Below are 23922 nucleotides of genomic sequence, written 5' to 3'. Positions count from 1 at the left end.
GTACACTCTAACATTACCTGTGGCTTCAAATTGAGTGAAGAAAGTCAAATATGTGAACTATTGATAATTATTGTTACTGAACACTACTCTTTTAGAGACACAGGTCACCTGATACTGTAGAGGACATTCCCATTTTGGAATATCCGCAGCAGTTTGTTGTCTGTGGTGACTTCGTGAAAGTTTGCCCCCTTTTCATTGGCAAAGAAAAGGTCAGGTTTCCAGATGGAGTCCAACATGGAAGGATCCAGGTCCAGAGAGTCATCAGGGTACTCCTTATAGGCCAGTCGCGGGTCGTTCCATTGTTGACGTAGAAACACATTGAGACGATAATCCTATGGTAGTTATAGTATAAAAGAGACTATTAAAGGGAGCGAACAGCCACTGTTTGAATGAAAGGTGGATGATGATAGTGAAAAGACCCTCACCATTGTGGTTTCTGTGATGGAACCAAAGCTGTTGATGAAGAGGTTAATGGTGACATTCACAGGAGGACCTGAAAAATCGTCCATGACAAACTCAGCCATTCATATGTAATATATCTGTAATATAAATATAAATTCCATGTTTCACTGCATGCTGCTTTCTGAAACAGGCAGTGTTCTTTGCTTCAAATGCACAGTAAAATGCATTACTTATACACTACTGGTCAAAAATTTTAGAACACCTACTCATTCAAGGGTTTTTCTTTATTTTTAAAATGTTGTACATTGTAGAATAATAGTTAAGACATCAAAACTATGAAATAACACATATGGAATCATGTAGTAAACAAAAGAGTGTTAAACAAATGAAAATATATTTGAGATTTGAGATTCTTCAAATAGCCACCCTTTGCCTTGATGACAGCTTTGCACACTCTTGGCATTTTCTCAACCAGCTTCATGAGGTAGTCACCTGGAATGCATTTCAATTAACAGGTGTGCCTTCTTAAAAGTCAATTTGTGGAATTTCTTTCCTTCTTAATGCATTTGAGCCAATCAGTTGTGTTGTGACAATGTGTGTGTGTGTGTGTGTGTGTGTGTGTGTGTGTGGGGGGGGTAAACAGAAGATAGCACTATTTGGTAAAAGACCAAGTCCATATTATGGCAAGAACAGCTCAAATAAGCAAAGAGAATCGACAGTCCATCATTACTTTAAGACATGTAGGTCAGTCAATGCGAAACATTTCAAGAACTTTGAAAGTTTCTTCAAGTGCAGTCGCAAAAATCATCAAGCGCTATGATGAAACTGGCTCTCATGAGGACCGCCACAGGAATGGAAGACCAGAGTTACCTCTTCTGCAGAGGATAGGTTCATTAGGGTTACCAGCCTCAGAAATTGCAGCCCAAATCAATGCTTCACAGAGTTCAAGTAACAGACACATCTCAACATCAACTGTTCAGAGGGGACTGTGTGAATTAGGCCTTCATGGTCGAATTGCTGCAAATAAACCTCTACTAAAGGACACCAATAAGAAGAAGAGACCTGCTTGGGCCAAGAAACACGAACATTAGACCTTCCGGAGACACTTGAAACCCCACCTCTTTAAGGAATACCTTGGATAGGATAAAGTAATCCTTCTACCCCCTCTTACCCCACCCCCCCAAAAAAATAAAAAAATATTGTGAAGTGGTTATCCCACTGGCTATAAGGTGAATGCACCAATTTGTAAGTCGCTCTGGATAAGAGCGTCTGCTAAATGATGTAAATGTAATGTAAATGTCTTTGTGAGACGCGTTGTGGGTGAACGGATGATCTCCACATGTGTATTTCACACCGTAAAGCATGGAGGAGGAGGTGTTATGGTGTGGGGGAGCTTTGTTGGTGACACTGTCTGTGATTTATTTAGAATTCAAGGCACACTTAACCAGCATGGCTACCACAGCATTCTGCAGCGATACACCATCCCATCTGGTTTGGGTTTAGTGGGACTATCATTTGTTTTTCAACAGGACAATGACCCAACACACCTCCAGGCTGTGTAAGGGCTATTTTACCAAGAAGGAGAGTGATGGAGTGCTGCATCAGATGACCTGGCCTCCACAATCCCCAGAGCTCAACCCAATTGAGATGGTTTGGGATGAGTCGGACTGCACAGTGAAGGAAAAGCAGCCAACAAGTACTCAGCATATGTGGAAACTCCATCAAGACTGTTGGAAAAGCATTCCAGGTGATGCTGGTTGAGAGAATGCCAAGAGTGTGCAAAGCTGTCATCAAGGCAAAGGGTGGCAATTTGAAGAATCTTAAATATAAAATATATTTTGATTTGTGTAACACTTTTTTGGTTACTACATGATTCCATATGTGTTATTTCATAGTTTTGATATCTTCACTATTATTCTACAATGTAGAAAATAGTAAAAATAAAGAAAAACCCTTGAATGAGTAGGTGTTCTAAAACTTTTGACTGGTAATGTACATGTTCATTCATACATGAAAAAAATTCAGGTCTACAGTATCTACATTGCAATGACATGAGGATTGTATTGTCTACCAGTGCATAATGGAATAACAGCTCTCTTACATTCATAATGTGGCAAGTTGTCTTGTATTAGATTGAGCCACACAAACAGACAGAATAAAATGGTGTTGTCATTTCCAATACACCCATTAGTATATTGCATCTCTCAACTACTGACATCCTACATTTTTCATAATATAATTTCCTAAGAGGGTATAATTTATTGATTCTACTTGAGTTACATGAGTGTATTTATAGACATCAGCAGGGAGTTACCCTGCAAGGCATGTACTGGCATATTTCAGTGATGTGGAGCAAGTATGAAATATATATGACGAGATGTGACCCCTGAGAAATGAAGAGGAAGTATGTCAGAGGGAATCTGCTTGCTTCGCTGGCTGTGAAGAAACAAAATAAACTAGGCCTGTGGGTGAACATGCATGCAAAATGACACGTTTCTAACCAAAAACAAACACTGAGTTATTCTGGGTTCAAGTATCACAATAAATAGAAAGTGGAAGTCTTTCTGATTCATGTCACATTGTGTCTTAGATTTATTCTGTAAAACGACTGTACCACACCCACCCACTTAGGATGTACTATACTGTAATGTGTATTACTGTGTGTGTGTATTACTGTACTGTGTAATCTACTGTACTATGTATTACAATATACCTTTGAAGTTGGGTCTAATGCGGGCGTCATACCCAGATGTCCTTCCCATAAGTTTATCCAGAAAATCAGATGGGGAAGGGGCCTTCCCTACCCTGCTAGGTAGCTTCATCTCCTTACAGGACCCAGGCCTGCCAAAGGGGAGGAGGAAACTGTGAGAGGAATGTCAGGAGTGGTATTATCTGGAACTGATGGGCAACTACTGCTTCAGATGATGGCCATGATAAAGGGATGTGATAGAGAGGATTTGATTCATACAGGTGAAGGTGAAGAGTTGCACTGTATCTCAAGTGATTTTCTGCAAAAACATTTCTCAGAAAGTATGAGGAAATAAGATATGCTCTTTGTAATTGCCATTTCTTTGTAATGAACCACATGCACTAAAGTAAAGTCGTTTTTTGTAATAAAATTGTAATATTCTTATAATTACAATTAAAAGGACGGTACTTCTGTGGGAGTGATCAGTTTTATATTATATTGAAATTAGAAAATGCAGGTCATGTAGCTTGCCCATTTATGTAGACTGTTGTATATCTCATCCAATGGACAAAATCCTATCTCCACTGTGTCTTTCCGTCTCAGCGGTTTACAAATCCTACAGTTATTGGTCATTCCTTTTACAAAATGCAATGTAAAACATGTTTAGCTCATCTCCTCAATAAAATATATACGATACATGTATTCCTTAGGCACATTTAAATAACATGAACCTTTCAAAGACCTATATTTCTCTGTAGGTAATTAGCTTAAGTTATTTTAATATAATTGGCAAAACATTGTAAATTCCCTATGGTTCAACAACTTCTCTCCCTTCAAAAGTTGCTGATCTAGATTTCTTCAGTTGATTACACATTATAAATGTACACTGAATCAACATATTAATTTTTTCTTAGTGTCCTCCCTAGTTTTACTCAAACAGCCAGAGGCATAGGCTATAATAAAACAATATGTACCTAAAGGCTTAGTAAGCCTAAGAGCAAGACAATAATTTGATGTTTCTTACCTGCCTTGGAGAAAGCAGACAGACGAAACCCATACCATCCATAGGACTAGTGAAAGCATTCTCTGCTTACAGCACTATGCATAAAATAAAATTAAAATGGATGAAGTATTCAGAGGCATATAACTCAGTGAAGAGTCTGTGAACCTATGCAGAGAGCCATGGTGTTGCTCCGCTACCCAGACAAATCCTTATGGAGCCCTCTGAGCCTCCTGCTCTCTGCAGGTGTAACATCCAAGATGATGCTTGTCTATAACTCAAGGTCTGGGGAAGTTGCTATGCGAGAGTTTGTGTGGAAGAGCACAAGCTTTATCTCTTTTTCATAGCCACATGCATGCTCCAGAAATTACATCAGGAACATTTAAAGAGACAGCAGCATTTTAGACTCTCTTTTCAGTGCGCTTTTGGCACCAAAATACTTTGAGATTTTATCTTATGATGGCTTTAGACTTTGAGCGCAGTTTGGATCCACACTCAATACATTTTCGGTGGAATATATCTGTTTTCTCCCCACAAATAAAAACACAATCATAACAGAGAACGTGGACATACATTCCCCAAATATATATTGGTAGATACATATCTACCTACATTATTAAAATAGTAATTAATTTCAATAATAATTTTTTAAAGAATTTAAAGAAAGAAAGGATTTTGAATTTGAAGTCTAGCATGAGAATTGGGATACTAAAGGCAGTCAAATGCAATAAGGGCACAAATTCAAGTACAATAAAAAACTGCAAAAGGGGAAGACATTTAGCATATTTCTTTATGAGAAATGTTAGTTGTCTCAACTAGTTAATTAAACTCTCCCTCGAAGGGTTACATTTTCTGTTCACATGTTAATTGCTTCAGTCTCTTTGGACATGTAGATAAATTACAACACCTATGGAGGAACCCCGCCCCCCCAAAAATAAAAAAGGCACTTCTGTTTTCCCACTAGCAGACTTTGCTGATAAATACTTTGAGGGAAAATGTACATGATACGATTGTGATGTGTAGTTGTATCACCTAGCTACAGTATCTTAAGATGAATGCACTAATTATAAGTCTCTCTGGATAAGAGCGTCTGATAAATTACTAAAATATAAATGTAACTCAGATTTATAGTAAAAGTCAGACATAAGGCGGCAATACATTTCAGTTTTAAAAAAATAGTAATTATGCCTACGACTACCTTAGCAACAGGGATGTTAGCTGCACATAGTCGTAAGACCTTTCCCGCCTTCCCACAGGAAGGTGTTTAAGAGCCAGTGTCAGCGGATGGGGAAGAATCATTACAATCGTGCAGTAAGTTTTCTGCATGTAAAACCATTTCCAGTTCCATAGTGGTTAAGTAGGCCAGCCTTAATTTTAATGTGGCAGCCTTCTTTAGAGCATAACGTATTCTGCAGAGCATACTGCAGACCTACTTTTCCAGTGAGTGGTTCTGTATGATATAACCCGCACAGGTCAGGTGCCCTCTGAGCAGGACTGCCTGTTCCCAGCCACTCCAAGGATATTTACTTTAACATGGCAATTTAACTTGAGAACTCCCAGGCCAGGAAGAGTCTGTGGGAGCAGTGCAGGCAGGTTAGTAGTGATGGTTGGAATTTGGGAATGGCTCTTTTGATGAACTAAACAGTGTTTCAACATGGTGAACCACTGCACAATAGATTCCAAATTTGAGCTTGTGTCATTTAATTACCAACATTTCAACGATGTGAAACCGTGATGTCTTAATACAGTACATTTCCAAGAAAACGTGTATCAAGGTGCTAGACTATATAGTGCTAGCATTCCATATCAGAACCAGTTCCCCTAACAGAGTGGTCACATCTTTTGACATAATAATGCAAATTGTAGGATAATTTCAAAATATTTTTATTGCAGCCTTTAACATAATGAGCTGCTCTGATCACACTGAAAAACAACCTCCACGTAACAGTATGCTGTTTGTACTTTGTACACCGTCACCTGTATTCCCGGGATGGACAATTTCACCTTGATCACAAAATGCAACATTCATACCATAGAATGATTAGACAGATAGACAGGGTGAATATTTATATTCACCATCTTCAATAGTAAAGAAAAAAACAGATGCATGTGGTATAAATTACCAATGTATGAAAATATTCCAGCGACATGAAACGTACATGTACAGAGTAGATGTGTCCAGAGTCTCCCTTTTCTTTTCAAGTGCATCATCATATTAGGGTCTGCCAAAGCCTGGCAATGACTGTGAAAGTTCAAACCCTTTATGAGTAGTGACAGCATACGTCTCCCAGCATAGGCTCAGCCTCCTCAGAGTAGAGAAGACTCAGTCCTCGTGAATGTTGAAGAGCTTAGCCACTTCATTCAGATCTGCGTGTTCCTCTCCATCTTTGATGATCTGCAAAGACAAGAATGCAAAGCAAATCAGTCTATATTTAACTCTGTTTTGAACTTCACTTTAGTGACAATAAACGTTAGAACAGAGAAAATATTTATCCTCCGACATTTGTGACGGTTCTCACCTTCCTTGCGACGGGCATTCTGTTGAACACGTTCCACAGGATAATGCCCACCACCACTTTGTCTCGCAGATAGAAGATCACTCCTTTCCCATAGTCGTCCTTCTGCTGGAGTACTGGAGGGGGTGCAGGGGAAGAGGAGGCTACAGGGCTACTGGCCGTCCCCTCAGTCTCACTCTCCGAACGGATTCCAGTTCCTACAGCAATCAGAGGAAAGACGCTCAGTCTATGTCTTCAAATCAATTGTTTTGGGGGGATATTAAATATTTATTATTGATTTGTAAAGTACACAGAGGTCCTTCTGTAGAATCAGATGTTGACGGTAAATCAGTATATTGTGGAAGGTCATACCGGACTTCTCTGTGGCAGCTTTGGGGGTGTCCTTAGCAGTGGCTTTGGCAAACACTCCAACAGTTGGAAGGCTACTGTCTACTATCCCAATGGCCTCATAGCCTACATCAGGCCCCAGGTCACTCCTGTGGAACACAATAGGACATGATATACATAGTCAGGGGTCAGAGGTCAAAGGAGAGGGAATCACTGGCTGAATCTCAAATTATCCCCTTCCCTTTCCCCCGCCCCTCCATTTGCGCGTTCACACGCGCCTCTGCCATATGCGCAAGCATCCCAAAGCTGAGGGAGTGAAAATTATGGAGGGTGTAGGGGTTCATTAGACCCTCCAATAGCCACTGACTGAGCCAGCTACGCTGCCGGCTTCAGAGTTAAGTGGTATCCCATAACGCACTGTGTTGTTTTTTTTAGATTGCGCAATTTCACACAAAAGAATGAAGAGGCGTGCCTAATTATGAGCCACCTGTATTTGTTTGTGTCTGATTTCGAGGCTTGACACACGCATACAAAATACCTCCCAAATTAAATGTTTCACTGTTACTGATATATATATTGCTTAAATGTTTCACTGTTACTGATATATATATATATACACATACACACACACACACACAACCAGTCAAAAGTTTGGACACACCTACTCATTCAACGGTTTTTCTTTATTTGTACTATTTTTTACATTGTAGAATAATAGTGAAGACATCAAAACTATGAAATAACACATACGGAATCATGTACAGTCGTGGTCAAAAGTTGAGAATGACACAAATATTAATTTTCACAAAGTCTGCTGCCTCAGTTTTTATGATGGCAATTTGCATATACTCCAGAATGTTATGAAGAGTGATCAGATGAATTGCAAAGTCCCTCTTTGCCATGAACATGAACTTAATCCCCAAAAAACATTTCCACTGCATTTCAGTCCTGCCACAAAAGGACCAGCTGACATCATGTCAGTGATTATCTCGTTAACACAGGTGAGTGTGTTGACGAGGACAAGGCTGGAGATCACTTTGTCATGCTGATTGAGTTAGAATAACAGACTGGAAGCTTTAAAAGGAGGGTGGTGCTTGAAATCATTGTTCTTCCTCTGTTAACCATGGTTATCTGCAAGCCACTTCTCTCCAGGAAAAACATCAGGGACAGACTGATATTCTGCAAAAGGTACAGGGATTGGACTGCTGAGGACTGGGGTAAAGTCATTTTCTCTGATGAATCCCCTTTCCGATTGTTTGGGGCATCCGGAAAAAAGCTTGTCCGGAGAAGACAAGGTGAGCGCTACCATCAGTCCTGTGTCATGCCAACAGTTAAGCATCCTGAGACCATTCATGTGTGGGGTTGCTTCTCAGCCAAGGGAGTGGGCTCACTCACAATTATGCCTAAGAACACAGCCACGAATAAAGAATAGTACCAACACATCCTCCGAGAGCAACTTCTCCCAACCATCCAAGAACAGTTTGGTGACAAACAATGCCTTTTCCAGCATGATGGAGCACCTTGCCATAAGGCAAAAGTGATAACTAAGTGGCTTGGGGAACAAAACATCGACATTTTGGGTCCATGGCCAGGAAACTCCCCAGACCTTAATCCCATTGAGAACTTGTGGTCGATCCTCAAGAGGCGGGTGGACAAACAAAAACCCACAAATTCTGACAAACTCCAAGCATTGATTATGCAAGAATGGGCTGCCATCAGTCAGGATGTGGCCCAGCAGTTAATTGACAGCATGCCAGGGCTGATTGCAGAGATCTTGAAAAAGAAGGGTCAACACTGCAAATATTGACTCTTTGCATAAACTTAATGTAATTGTCAATAAAAGCCTTTGACACTTATGGAATGCTTGTAATTATACTTCAGTATACCATAGTAACATCTGACAAAAATATCTAAAAACACTGAAGCAGCAAACTTTGTGAAGACCAATACTTGTGTCAAACTTTTGACAACTGTAGTAACCAAAAAAAAGTGTTAAAGAAATTAAAATAGATTTTATTTGAGATTCTTCAAATAGCCACCCTTTGCCTTGATGACAGCTTTGCACACTCTTGGCATTCTCTCAACCAGCTTCACCTGGAATGCTTTTCCAACAGTCTTGAAGTAGTTCCCACATATGCTGAGCACTTGTTGGCTGCTTTTCCTTCATTCTGCGGTCCGACTCATCCCAAACCATCTCAATTGGGTTGAGGTCGGGGGATTGTGGAGGCCAGGTCATCTGATGCAGCACTCCATCACTCTCCTTCTTGGTAAAATAGCCCTTACACAGCCTGGAGGTGTGTTGGGTCATTGCCCTGTTGAAAAACAAATGATAGTCCCACTAAGCCCAAACCAGATGGGATGGCGTATTGCTGCAGAATGCTGTGGTAGCCATGCTGTTTAAGTGTGCCTTGAATTCTAAATAAAATCACAGACAGTGTCACCAGCAAAGCAACCCACACCATAACACATCCTCCTCCATGCTTTACGGCGGGAAATACACATCATCCGTTCACCCACACCGCGTCTCACAAAGACACGGCGGTTGGAACCAAAAATCTCCAATTTGGACTCCAGACCAAAGGACACATTTCCACCGGTCTAATGTCCATTGCTTGTGCTTCTTGGCCCAAGCAGGTCTCTTCTTATTATTGGTGTTCTTTAGTAGTGGTTTCTTTGCAGCAATTCGACCATGAAGGCCTAATTCACACAGTCCCCTCTGAACAGTTGATGTTGAGATGTGTCTGTTACTTGAACTCTGTGAAGCATTGATTTGGGCTGCAATTTCTGAGGCTGGTAACCCTAATGAACTTATCCTCTGCAGCAGAGGTAACTCTGGGTCTTCCATTCCTGTGGCGGTCCTCATGAGAGCCAGTTTCATCATAGCGCTTGATGATTTTTGCGACTGCACTTGAAGAAACTTTCAAAGTTCTTGAAATGTTCCGTATTGACTGACCTTCATGTCTTAAAGTAATGATGGACTGTCGTTTCTCTTTGCTTATTTGAGCTGTTCTTGCCATAATATGGACTTGGTCTTTTACCAAATAGGGCTATCTTCTGTATAACCCCCCTACCTTGTCACAACACAAATGATTGGCTCAAATGCATTAAGAAGGAAAGAAATTCCACAAATTAACTTTTAAGGCAAACTTGTTAATTGAAATGCATTCCAGGTGACTACCTCATGAAGCTGGTTGAGAGAACGCCAAGAGTGTGCAAAGCTGTCATCAAGGCAAAGGGTGGCTATTTGAAGAATCTCAAATATAAAATATATTTTCATTTGTTTAATACTTTATTGGTTACTACATGATTCCATATGTGTTATTTCATAGTTTTGATGTCTTCACTATTATTCTACAATGTAGAAAATAGTAAAAATAAAGAAAAAACCCTTGAATGACTAGGTTTTCTAAAACTGTGTGTGTGTGTGGGGACATTTTCTATTTGAATTTCATGCTCGTTTTATTTTACCAGGTAAGTTGACTGAGAACACATTGTCATTTACAGCAACAACCTGGTGAATAGTTACAGGGGAGAGGAGGGGGGGTGAATGAGCCAATTGGAAGCTGGGGATGATTAGGACCTGAGGAAAGAGTGCCTCCTACTGGCCCTCCAAAACCCCTTCCAGCAGCATCTGGTCTCCCACCCAGGATCAACCCTGCTTAGCTTCAGAGGCAAGCCAGCAGTGGGATGCAGGGTGTATTGCTTTTGGCAAATGTTGAACATGAATTGCATCATTCAAGTCACAAGTGTGTCACGCAGCACATAACAACAGAGGGCCCTCCAAGCGAGTTGGTAGGGGCGAGGGGCTGGTTTGGGAATCACCGACTGACAACTACTGACATGGAAACTGAATAATATGACTCATACCAGAACATGGACTGATGCCAGTAGGGCTTGTTGGCTCCCGTCATGTTCTCTCCGGCTAGCCTGCCGCTCACAACTGCATGGTCATGGTGCTCCACTCGCCTGCGGCCCAGTCTGATGTCATAGAAGCACGCTGCATCACCTGCCTGTAAACAGGAGACACAAAGGATCACAACAGTGGCCTACATAGTCATGCCACATAAATGACAAGACATTTTTATAGTTTCCGTGTGCTTGAGAATGAGAGTAAAGGATGCATAACTTATGAGATGTTATCAAACTTTCGAAATCGGGGAGCTCTTCTTTACGGAGAATTGACATTTCAGATTAAACTGAAATTATTAAAAGTAGTCCTTGTGCATAGAGTTTTATGGTTTGTTTAACTTTGAAATCATTGGTTTTTGTTTGACATACATTTTAAGTGAAAAATGTGAGTCTCAGCATCACTCTGTTACAGTGGAACTGCCCAGTAGCATCCAAAGAGAACCACTTGAATTTGTTCTTACCACCCATATATTGGACCTAGCCTGCAGTTCTGCGTTGACCCGATAGCCCCCAAAGTCAGAGTCTACCTCCAGACCTGCTGACTTGGCCAGCTCTACACTGGGATCCAGCCCAACAGCTGCAACAATATGGTCCGTCTTCACCACACGACCATCCTTCAGTTTGATCTCCACTTTGCCATCTTTGTAGCTTACATCTTTTACCAACGCTTCTGTGATGACCTTCACTCCCTCTGTAAAGGCAAGAGATGAGGTTCAGTATAAATAACTTATCTTTAAAAATGTTACTTCTCTTTAACAATTTATCCATCAGGCGAGGTTGGCAATGGCTGTCTCAGTCATTTCTACAGAGTAGAAGCTCCCATATACAGTCCATTAGTGAAACAAAGATAAAGATGTGTTCCGGAGGTTTGAAAACCACCTCGTTATTTTTGTAACCTACTGTTTTTGTCAATGTATGGCATACATGCATAATAATCTACATTCTAACCTGCCATCATTTAGTGCACGAGACATGCACTCGTTCATGTCATGTAGTGAACGGGCGCTCTGTAGCAAGGGGGATTGGCTGGCTACGTGACTTTAACATTAATTATTTTGATAACTGCGAAAATACATAGAATACATCGATCAAATCCATGCATCCTAAGTTAGAAAACATTTGAACATTTTAAGTTAGATCTATTAGACTTCGGTTATAATTTAATGTATCTTTCAATAGCCTACATTTCTCTGGAAGCAAGCAGAGAAATATGTGCACTAAAGATGGCATTGTAGCCAGACAAATACATTAGGAGACAATTGTCAACTCGATCAGAAACACTCTCATAAATGTTGTCGCTGGTGTATTTTGTTCGAATTTTGGAATATATTGCTCAATAGACTAAGGTTTTTACCAGGCGCGAAATCATATAGTTGATACGCTAGAGAAATATATACTGCAAACTTTCACCCACTTACTTTTTAGATAAGAAAATATCGCCCTACCTTTGTTGTTTCAACCATCCATCCCAATCAAATAATCATGTCCCTCCACCTTTTGCCCTTATACGTGGACGCAGCAGGTATTCCATGATAATCCAAAACTGCAGTTGATTGCCAGCAATCACCATTCATCACGTAGACAAATACTAGTCCTATATATAATCATTACACAACTTTAAAAGGAGTAGGTAATTTGATGCAAACATATACTGTAAGTAGGTTATAACTTTTCCATTGTATAAATTACATTATCACAATCAGTGGCTTGCCATACTGGTCTGTACAACAACAGGAATTAGCCACAACAAAGCCTTGAGGGACAATGTTGATTGGCAGGTGGAATGATGTCCAATGAGGTGGCAAGGTTAAAGTGGGAGGCGGGATCAGATCGGCACAGCATTGTCCAATGAGGTTGTGGGGTGAGGCCAAGCACGTGCACAGCTCATGAACACCACACATTTTTTATTGTCTTTGTGCATACTACACAGGTTCGAGAACAATGATGTGATGACAAAGTACACAACTTTCAGGGCCAACGTTTGGCTCGTGAGCGCTACTTTCAGAACTATTGGCTAAAAAGTATAAAAAAGTACAGGAGAATCTCTTTAAGAGTTTTCCCTCCTTCTTACCACTCTTGACTTTGGCTGTTGTCCAGTTACTCAGATACTCAGGCAGCACCTTCCCCATGTTGCCCTTCTCAGGGAACATCTGGATTACCTCCAGATCAGAATCAGCAGCTGGGAGGATGGAAGATGGACAGACAGACACCTTACAAAGGGGCATTTGACTGTGGTAAGTGTTGGTTCAGTCATAGTGTCATTTCTTCCTTGATTCAGACAGTGGTCTTAACTTACATCTCCTGCCAAGGGCACAGGCCAGCTCACTCCCCAAGAACCCTCCTCCAATGATGGTGATGGATTTGGTGTACCTGGAGACCTTATCCAACGCTTTGAAATCTTCAACCTAGGGATGATAGCAAAAAAGCCTTTTCAAAAGGTGGATTCGGATGGTAAAAAAAAAAACATACTTGCTGGCACTGTCATCTTGAATGATGGACATTATTCACTAGTTTTTCACAAAACATGAAATAAATCATGTAATTCAGGCTTGTGATGCATAAACTCCAAATAGCATCAATCGTGTGCCAGGTTATCTGATGGGACCAGCCTGAATGTAGCGTTCTATCACGTGCAAGTAAATTAACAATTTTAATTGGATGATGCGCATTTTGAGACTGAGAAACCGTTTAAAGTTTAACTTTTTCTAATGTTCGCAAGTATGGCCCCATCATGTCGTGCAGTCCCTGAAGATAACTACCATAACAGCCCCTACCTAACACTATGCTAGCTTCAGCATGTTGTTGTCAGTGGTACCAAACACCTACATCTAATTAACGCATCATCGTCTTGTGGCTACTGCCCACACTTTTCATAACATCAGATTTGAAGGCAATGTGTTTACCTTTCTAAACAGTGTAGTCCTCTTTGTCACCTCTTCTCCGGCTCTCTCAATCACTTGCAGATTCCTTGGGACTCCACCTTAAGAGAAAAGCTTCAATTAATTGCTGTTCAGTCTACAAGTCATCGCCTGTTGTGAATGTCACATCCAAGTCAGTAACTAAACTGATGCACTCGATAAACTGTATTTATCATCATGGTTTACCTGTGGCAATCAGGCACTTATCATAGGAGATCTCAGTGTTGTCACTCAGTGTCACTTTGTTTCCCCTCACGTCCATGTGCACCACCTGGAGAAAATTGGGGAAGGTTTGATTAAAAAAACAAAAGAACATTGGATTCTCCTTAGTAAAATACATTGAGTGAAATGGTCAGCACTCAAATGATACTGTTTGATAATGAATTCACCAATAAATCATTCACAAATAAGTTAATTATTGAAGAGTATCCTTGGGGTGCTGTCCATTGCATTCTCCAAGGTTTGATAAATCCTTTAACTAAATCTGAAAAAGTATTGTTAGGAAAAAGATAGCATAAGTAATTAAATGTAAGACATTGTTCAATTGTATGGAAAATAGCTCAAGACCAGAATGCTTGCTATAAATACAAAAAGCACCAACCTTTTTCCCAGTGAGCACAGCCACTCCTCCATTCTCCACTTTCTCCAAATCCTGAGGACTGATGTAGAATGAGGGAGGCTGGAAGTAGATGCTGAAAACCAGAAATAAACATGCATTAACACAGGAATGTTGCATAAGATTGTGTCCATGAGAATGTTAAGTTGACTGTTAACAGTGTGAGCACACACACACACACACACACACACACACACCTCCTCTCCTTGCCGTTCCACTGTTTGAAGCGCAGGGTGTCAACCACACTGGAATCATCAGAGAACCACAGCTCCTTGGAGAGAGGAGGCCTCATGTATGGAAGGTCTGGTTCATCAGTGATAATCAATACCTGTGGACAGATATCAAAACAAAAATATGTTTTGGTTAAGGAATTAAAATGGACTTATCAAAGAAATCAACACAAGGTAGGACTGCATTATTTTTCCAGACTCAAACCAGAATCGGACTACTTATCATAACACCGCTTGCTAAATGATTGGTCAATCCATAGATAAACAACAGAGAGAAGCCCACTAACCCTGGCTCCTGGGTCCCTGGCCCTGATGGAGCGTGCTGCAGCGAAGGAGGCCGTGCCTCCGCCAATCAAGAGGTAGGGGGCATGTGAGGGAAACCCTACAGGGGTGGGTGCAGGGACCTCGGCGGCTGCAATGGTTGCAGGTTCCGCAGCTGGAGCTAGGACAGCAAAGAGAGGTAAAACCATTACATGATCTGATACTGTGGACTTATTCAGAGGTAGACCCCAAGCATGCTGCATCCTGCTGTACAGCAGAAAACCTCTAGTCTAAAAACACCAGAACCATGTGTAGGAGACTATCGTTTAGTCGTACAATGACCAAATACTTCAGCACAAGTAACCTTAAAAGGGAAGAGGGATTAAAATGGGGTCAAGGAAAAACAAAAAGTGAATTGTTATCCATCCATGTGAGAGCTTTATCACTTAGCATTACCAGGATCCAAACACACACCACAATAAGTAACCTTAACAGGGGAGGAGAACATTAAAATCAAGGTAACCATCAACAGTATATTAATAAATAAATAGGAGATGTGTTGCGAGTAACCATATTGTGTTAACAGGGAAAACCATAGTGCTGTGTTGTCTGTCTGCCCCCCCCCCACTCCAGCAGAGGCTAGACTCAGGTCTTACCACTCTCTGTCTCAGTCGTAGTTTGCGGCTCTGCTGTTTCTGCAGGAGGGCTTTCTGCTACTGGTGCTGGTTCTGTTAGTATAACCAAAGCGTTAGGCAAAATCAATTTTGATCATTGAAAATATGGATTCATTTTTCCATGCACTGGTCTGAGGGCTTACCACTCTCCACAATGGGAGCAAGAGGCTCTTCTGTAACCTCTATGGGGGACGGTTCCACTGAAGGTTCTGTTTAGCACAATGGTATATTTAAAATGCAACTGCTTATTAATTTGGCTAGTAACTAGTGACTTCATAAAAAAAACTTAATTGGCCAAAGCCCTTACCACTCAGAGCTGGAGCACTTGGCCGCTCCACTGCTTCTTCTGGGACGGATTCAGCTAAAGGTGCTGCTTCTGTTAGCATAGGTCCATAAAAAAATATAAATTACAAACTCTTTCCATTTCCATTCAAATAAAGATTAAAACTTCTATCTTCCATGAAGTCAGATCTTACCACTTTCAACTACTGGTTCAGCAGCAGGCGTCCCTACTGATTCTTCAGGGGCTGGTTCTACCACCGGTTCAGGTGCTGTGGGTGGCAATCCATAGCCCATGATTATAGGATGAACTCCATATTAAAAACCTATGGGAGCGGAGGGCCTGCCTTCTTCATCCATGCAATCATGCCTTACCAATCTCAGCCTCTGGCGTGGCAGGAGGCTCCTCTGGTTCCACTGCAGCAACTTCAGGGGACGTTTCTATGTATTTGAACAAAATTATTTTAAAAAGCTTCTTCACATCAGTGACATTAAAGAGCAAAAAATATATCTTCAACTCTTCTGGAGTCTTCACATTCTTCTGGGGGTCTACTATGATACTTACAGGCCAAGCATTGATTCGACTAAAATGGGGGTGCAATCTCTGTTAGCAGGCATGACTGTAAAGGTAAGAGGAGTGGTACAAAAATGGAATGCTTGAAAATGTGCTGCACTGGTTTCAGCTCTTCTCCATTTGATATGAAGGAGGCAGCTCAAAGGACTTTAAAGAGGAGTCAACTGTAAAGGTGAGGGTCTGCCTCCCTAAATTAACACAACCAGAACATTAAGGCAAAACATATGCAATATAACAGACACAAAATGCAGTTTCAACAATATGCAATAAAACCAAGCATCTCCATAACATCCAATAGTTATAACCGGAAATGATGCAGAATTAGGAAAGAATGTGGTATTAGTAAAGATTTGTAACTATTAAAATGATTGATACAGAAAATGTGAGACAGGAAGAGATCCATTCACAATCATGGACTTGTGGGCTAGGTATTCTGTCAACCAACGGACATCAATATGTAGCCGACAAACTCCAATGACTATGCCCCCACCAAATCAAATCAAAATGTAATTGTATTTGTCACATGCTTCGTAAATAACAGGTGTAGACTAACAGTGAAATGTTTACGGGCCCTTACCAACACTGCAGAGAGAATAAAATATAAATAATAGAAAAATAATAAGGAATAACTACACAATGAGTAACAATAACTTGGCTATATACACGGGGTACCAGAACTGAGTCGATGTGCAGAGGTACGAGGTAATTGAGGTAGATATGTACATATAGGTAGGAATAAAGTGACTAGGCAACAGGATAAATAACCTGTCCCATCTAATTGTTACATTCAATTGTCCCATCCTAGCTATACGTTTGAAATAGTACACATTACATTCAAGGACATGGTATGGCGGGGCATGTGAGTAGAGTTCCAGAACACGTGCTGTCACATAACAAGGTCAGATGAGTAACCTACACAGTGTACCCAGAGTTGATCCAAGTTTGAGAAGACAAAAACTTGCAGAATAGGAACAAAGTAGACACAACATAAACTGTGACAACAGGAAAATGTGCTGAGGGGAGGTGAGCCACTTAAAGTGACGTTAAACAGAGAAACAGTCACATGCCACAGGAGGTTATACAGGAAAACGGCCCCGTGCAACACTCGGGACATGCAGTCAGGACAGAGAGAACTAGATAGGCTAGTTCTCAGTCTCTGAACTTAAGCACCTCTATACACGCAATTCCAAGGTATCAGTGATGCTGAGACTTTTCACTTTAAAATGTATGCCAAACAAAACCCAGCATCACTGTTACCTCAGCATCACTCGGTTACTGTGGAATTGCCCATACACATAATGGGGTGTGAATGCTTTCGGAAGTTCAAGACATGTGACGGAGGAATATACATATATGAAAAGCTATAATCTATATATAGAACCTGGAGATAGTTCCGTTGTTTCACAGGGGGTAGGTTCCTCTGGGGGTGGGGAGCTCTCCTCCACAGCTGAAAGCGGGGCTTCACTCTCAGCTGCTATAGGCTCAGAGCCAGAACCCTGCTCAAAAACCTCCTCAAAGGTCTCTTCACGGTGAGAGATGACATGCAAAATCAACACTAGTAGCTAGAGGCCTTCTACTAGGGCTGAGACGATACCAGTATCGCGATACTCGTTAATATCGTTGCAAGGAAACAAAACACGAAGCGGATTTCACTTCTTTGGAAAACAGCCCTAATGTTGCAAACAAACATCATTATGTTGTCATCCAGAGTCACATTTATTTATTTTCCAAGCTAAAGTACACAATATTTTACACACACTACCAGTCAAAAGTTTGGACACACCTACTCATTCAAGGGTTTTTCTTTATTTTTACATTGTAGAATAATAGTGAAGACATCAAAACTATGAAATAACACATGGACTCATGTAGTAACCCAAAAAGTGTTAAACAATTCCAAATATATTTTATATTTGAGATTCTTCAAATAGCCACACTTTGCCTTGATGACAGCTTTGCACACTCTTGGCATTCTCTCAACCAGCTTCATGAGGTATTCACCTGGAATGCATTTCAATTAACAGGTGTGCCTGCTTAAAAGTTAATTTGTGGAATTTCTGTCCTTCTTAATGTGTTTGAGCTAATCAGTTGTGTTGTGACAAGGTAGGGGTGGTATACAGAAGATAGCCCTATTTTGTAAAAGACCAAGTCCATATTATGGCAAGAACAGCTCAAATAAGCAAAGAGAAACGACAGTCCATCATTACTTTAAGACATGAAGGTCAGTCAATACGGAACATTTCAAGAACTTTGAACGTTTCTTCAAGTGCAGTCGCAAAAACCATCAAGCGCTATGATGAAACTGGCTCTCTTGAGGACCGCCATAGGAATGGAAGACCCAGAGTTACCTCTGCTGCAGAGGATAAGTTCATTAGAGTTACCAGCCTCAGAAATTGCAGCCCAAATAAATGCCCAAATAAATGCTAAAGGACACCAATAATAAGAAGAGACTTGCTTGGGCCAAGAAACACGAGCAATGGACATATTTGTCCTTTGGTCTGTAGTCCAAATTGGAGATTTTTGTTTCCAACTGCTGTGTCTTTGTGAGACGCGTTGTGGGTGAACGGATGATCTCCGAATGTGTATTTCCCACCGTAAAGCATGGAGGAAGAGGAGGTGTTATGGTGACACTGTCTGATTTATTTAGAATTCAAGGCACACTAAACCAGCATGGCTACCACAGCATTCTGCAGCAATACACCACCCCATCTGGTTTGGGTTTAGTGGGACTATCATTTGTTTTAACAGGACAATGACCCAACACACCTCCAGGCTGTGTAAGGGCTATTTTACCAAGAAGGAGAGTGATGGAGTGCTGCATCAGATTACCTAGTCTCCACAATCCCCCGACCACAACCCAATTGAGATGGTTTGGGATGAGTCGGACCGCAGAGTGAAGGAAAAGCAGCCAACAAGTGCTCAGCATATGTGGGAACTCCTTCAAGACTGTTGGAAAAACATTCCAGGTGAAGCTGGTTGAGAGAATGCCAAGCGTGTGCAAAGCTGTCATCAAGGCAAAGGGTGGCTATTTGAAGAATCTCAAATATAAAATATATTTTGATTTGTTTAACACTTTTTTGGTTACTACATGAGTCCATATGTGTTATTTCATAGTTTTGATGTCTTCATTATTATTCTACAATGTAGAAAATAGTAAAAAATAAAGAAAAACCCTGGAACGAGTAGGTGTGTCCAAACTTGTGACTGGTACTGTAAATTAGGTTTTTAAAGGACGAAAGCGTTCTGGTCTGCTTAGTGTTTTAATTTTTGCCATGGAAAAAATATCACAATACTGGTATCTTCCCGGCCCTACCTTCTACCGTGCTCCAACAGCTAAAAGGGCAGTAACCAAACTTAAAGGATCAAGCTCAGAAAAGCTAAAGGCAGCCTTGGCAAGTGCAGGATGGTGGACAACGGCTAGGTCAAAAAAATGTGTTAGCTTTACTCTTACCAAACAATTCACAACCTATTAATAGGCCAACAGCCAAATTAGTGCTGCATATACAGAGGTAACATTGGTGTGATTTACATTGACATTTTAGTAATAAGAGCGTCTGCTAAATGACTAAAATGTAAATGTAGTAATTTAGCAGCCGCTCTTATCCAGAGCGACTTACAGTTAGTGAGTGCATACATTTTCATACTGGCCCCCTGTGGGAAACGAACCCACAACCCTGGCGTTGCAAGCGCCATGCTCTACCAACTGAGCTACAGGGGACATGATGTCAGGGATAACGTCATAAAATAGCTTTAAAAAATTACAATAAATATTTGACCATGAAAACGTGTCAATGTAGCTATGCCTCCCAAACTTAAAAGTTGGTCACAAATAAAAGAGCCAACCATCCAAATACAAAACATATCCAAACATAAGCACCCATGCCCCCTAGTGGTGTTTTTCCAGAGTTATACAATAAATATCTAAATATCGAACTAGGCCTTCATGCTTTTCATCCTAAGCAAAGTCGTCAAATAAACCTTTATTCTAGGTTTTGAACACTGGTTTATGCAATTTCTCAAAAATAGGCTCAATCCTAGAAAGAATGCACAGGGTCAAATTATCTTACTTTCATCTGGAATATCATCTGGACTATGCAACATAATTCAGCCTTTTATGATTCTCACTTGACTACCAACGTTACACCATGATGCACATTTTCAAATAAAACATAACAGAGAGAGACTATTTGTTAATGTATGGACATGAATAGGGGTTGGGGACAGGACTGTTATCTGCAAGCAACTAAAATTCTCACCTTGTGGAGTTTCAGCAGCTTGTTCGCCTGAAAGACAAGATGTACATCACAAGGCTCATTTTGTTGAAATGTAAAGACATTATAATTATAATGCAACTTCAACAGACTGCCTATGTATGTTAGGCGTCCCACATGCTCACCTGGGGCCTCTGAGGTCAGGTATGTCATTGGTTGTTCTGGGACTACCTTATTTGGTCTGGAAGCAATTTCATCAATTCGTTCCTGATATCGATCTTTGTCTCCTTTGATGGTACGGTAAGCCTGTGAAGATGCAAAACATTACACATTTAAACCTATCTGAAGGCCTCTGTCAAAAGACATGAAGCAAGAGGGCAATGACAACAGTAACTGTAACCATTCCATTGAATCAAGTCCATACATTATCACAATATCATAATAGGGTGACCCACACAGTTCTGGCCTCGCCAAAACCCACAAGACATCAAATGCAGGCCAGACTTAATACAGCACCATACAGTTTGAGGCACTGAAGACTGGTAATGGTGCCATTTGAGTTAACTAAAATGGCCATCTGCTACAAACAGGTCAATGACCAATGGTGTCCAATGTCTTTGCCTGACTTTTTAAAGCTAACCTATAGCACTAACCATGTGCACATGACAGACCATTTTCACAACAAAGCATGATTCACAGTAATAAAATCCAAATTCAAAATCCTTTTCATTCACATTTTGATTAGACAAAAGTATGTCTAAAATTGCACTGAAACTAAAGAGTGCATAACTGGGCAGGATACTTATTACTTACATAAAATCCTCCCCCTACACAGGTTGCTCCCACCAGGAGGTAGTATAAGTTGTTGTCCCCTCCACTCCCTGGAGTTCCTGAGGACATGTGGGCCTGTGGAACCAGTGGCAGTCCTCTTTCATTGTTCAACACTGAAATTAATCAAGGTGTGTGTTAGGTATGCTGGGATGGAGCAAAAGCCTGAACAGGACTGCAGTTGAGGACTCCTGCCATAGTGTTTTCCATGACCTCAAGTAGTACATTACCTTTGAGTGGATTTTAAAAAAACATAAATAGCCTGTATGTGACAACTGATGACAAGGAACAGATTCATCTGACATGCTTAACTATCATTAGATGTCATAATGATAGCTAAGCATATCAGATGCATCGGTTCTCAATAAGACCTTATCCGCAAAGAAAACCTGACTGGCTGATGATGCATGGATCAATCATACTTTTGCCAGGCTTCCTAAAATACCTATACACCTGATGGATGATACATTTTGATATTATTATAAACAGTCTGAAAGAAACGTTATGTATTAATATGCACCTGATACTGTTACAAGCCCAGCCCACAAGTTATGTAATTTCTGCAAACATTCGAATAGCCCCCAAACTTATTTTGAAACTGTGAGATCAAAAGTTCCAAATTCACATCTACAGTAGCTCAGGTGGTTTACTAACTATACTGAACTTTTCCCTACAAAAAAACATGTAATGATGACGGTCCAATGAAATTGAGCTGACGGTGCCCACCATGTAACCACGCTGGACATGCTTTCTTGCAACGACCTTGGCGGAATACATGGGGGAGGTTTAACCACACATTTATGATTGACATGGGGAGCACGTCTGTCTACATAATGCGATAATATGTTTCTAGTTAGCTAACAGATTTTGAGACCTTCAGACAATGCTCTAGATTAGCTAGACTACTGCTAGATAATCTAACGTTAGCTAGCTATATAGCTTTTCACGCTAATTACATTTTGCTGCACTTGTATCGCGTCAACTGGCTAGATAGCCTAGCTAGCTAACATTATGAAGAATGGTTTGATTTTGGGTTGTTGTGTAACGTTACAGTGATATATATATATACTTTTTTTTAAATATGTATTGCTAGCAAGCTAGCTTACACAACCTGCTACTGCACAGTCTCAGTTGAACTGGCTATCCAGGGATCAGCAAGTTGCTAGCTACTTGCCTGCTCTCCTTGCATTTTGCCGGTACACAGTTGAAGAGGCTCTGGCGAGTGGGGCTAGCTTCTTCCACATGGCTTTACACGTCCACATTGTCACACAACTATGTTGTGAATTCCCGATAGAGAAATCGCTAACTACAAGCTAGAGCTACAACACTGGACACGCTTTTGCCCAATAGTGTGAAACTGAACGCACGACATCTTCATGCGCGTGTGTTTCTTCTTCTTCGATAATGTTTAACCGCGGTTGGCATCCAATAAATGTTGCATTACTGCCACCTACTAGACTGGAGTATAACTCCATAATACTTTGCTTAAAAAATAAAATAAAATAATACTAATACCCTACCATCTAACACTACACGCACAAAACATAAAAAATAAATCAAATAAAAACATACTCCAGTATTTAAATCTATTTAGTCCTACTTCAGCCCAACAGCCTGAAAGGATGGGACACCGCCACTTAACACACCCTGTAACTCTTCTGATGTCAAGGCTCGCACACCCTAATACCTCTCTGCAGCTGCCACCACAACCTCTATTTTCTGCGACTTACGTTCCATCGCTGCAGTACAGCTGATAACCATTGCTATAAATGCCAAAAATCCAATCTTACTGAAACATATATCACTTGTTGGTTTATCCCTCTGTACAGGTACAGACCTACTACTCACACCACTCCTCTCAGGATCCCTCCCCCTTGACCCATCTTCCTCTACTTTCTTCACTGCCTCAGCATATGACAACTTCTGCACTACTCTAACCCTAGAAACCTCAACCTGCCTCTCTGGCATGGGACATTTCTGATCCCTAGCCCCAAGGGCACCCCTAGAATTAACACATACCACTACTTTCCCCAATGCTACACATTCCTTTGTCTCATGCCCTTCTGCACACTTCTCACACCTAGGAACCTCATTCCTACACACTGCTGCCACATGCCCATAAGCTTGACACCTGTAACAACATAATGTATTCGGCACAAAAGCTTGTACAGGATAACTTATATATCCTAACATCACTTTGTCGGGCAAAGACTCAACATTAAAACTCAAAAGAACAGACAATGACTTCTGTTTTTCTCCACTCACGCCACCCTATCTGCGTTGCACCAAACGACGAGCATCACAAACACCGGGATTCTTTCCCTTCAGTTGGTCAGCTTTCACATTTACCGCTATCCCAGTAATCACTCCTTTCAATGACGCCATTTTCTTGAGAGCAAAACAATTAACATATCTTGCCCCCATTCGTTTAACACAGAGCGCCTGCTCCCTCTGACCAGCAGAAACACAAACAATTATCACAAGACCA

General features: G+C 40.9%; 2 protein-coding genes across 6 annotated transcripts in view; both read right to left on the bottom strand.

Moving 5' to 3' along the window:
• LOC121579918 (glycine receptor subunit alpha-4) overlaps positions 1 to 4379 on the bottom strand; it is a 38890-nt gene extending 34511 nt beyond the window's left edge. For both annotated transcript variants that reach the window (XM_041894910.2, XM_041894912.2), the window contains exons 1-4: positions 4116 to 4379; positions 3116 to 3243; positions 426 to 493; positions 109 to 332 (exon numbers count right to left, since the gene is read on the bottom strand). In XM_041894910.2, coding sequence (XP_041750844.1) covers positions 109 to 332; positions 426 to 493; positions 3116 to 3243; positions 4116 to 4174 — 479 coding nt within the window. In that variant the 5' untranslated portion in view covers positions 4175 to 4379. The remainder of the gene's footprint in view (positions 1 to 108; positions 333 to 425; positions 494 to 3115; positions 3244 to 4115) is intronic.
• A 1580-nt stretch (positions 4380 to 5959) lies between these two features.
• On the bottom strand, positions 5960 to 22829 carry LOC121579919 (apoptosis-inducing factor 1, mitochondrial). Of its 4 annotated transcripts, none has more exons than XM_041894913.1 (22): positions 22609 to 22829; positions 21420 to 21550; positions 20792 to 20912; positions 20652 to 20678; positions 17777 to 17917; positions 16197 to 16262; positions 16019 to 16093; positions 15850 to 15918; positions 15686 to 15751; positions 15525 to 15596; positions 14895 to 15049; positions 14575 to 14705; positions 14363 to 14453; positions 13948 to 14032; positions 13747 to 13823; positions 13140 to 13248; positions 12915 to 13022; positions 11305 to 11534; positions 10802 to 10944; positions 6959 to 7083; positions 6611 to 6804; positions 5960 to 6486 (listed from the first exon to the last, which is right to left on the bottom strand). In XM_041894913.1, the coding sequence occupies exons 1-22, from the start codon at positions 22694 to 22696 to the stop codon at positions 6415 to 6417; spliced, it is 2376 nt and encodes a 791-aa protein (XP_041750847.1). In that variant the 5' UTR covers positions 22697 to 22829; the 3' UTR covers positions 5960 to 6414. The 4 variants fall into 4 exon arrangements, with proteins under 4 accessions (XP_041750847.1, XP_041750848.1, XP_045080286.1 ...); XM_041894914.1 differs by having other exon boundaries at positions 17777 to 17869; XM_045224351.1 differs by having other exon boundaries at positions 17777 to 17866.
• Between the last annotated feature and the right edge of the window lie 1093 nt (positions 22830 to 23922).

Source organism: Coregonus clupeaformis, chromosome 13 (assembly GCF_020615455.1).
Source record: "Coregonus clupeaformis isolate EN_2021a chromosome 13, ASM2061545v1, whole genome shotgun sequence".
NCBI classification, from domain to species: Eukaryota; Metazoa; Chordata; class Actinopteri; order Salmoniformes; family Salmonidae; genus Coregonus; species Coregonus clupeaformis.
The sequence above is the reverse complement of the archived record's forward strand: the minus strand, read 5'-3'. Positions and strand labels throughout refer to the sequence as shown.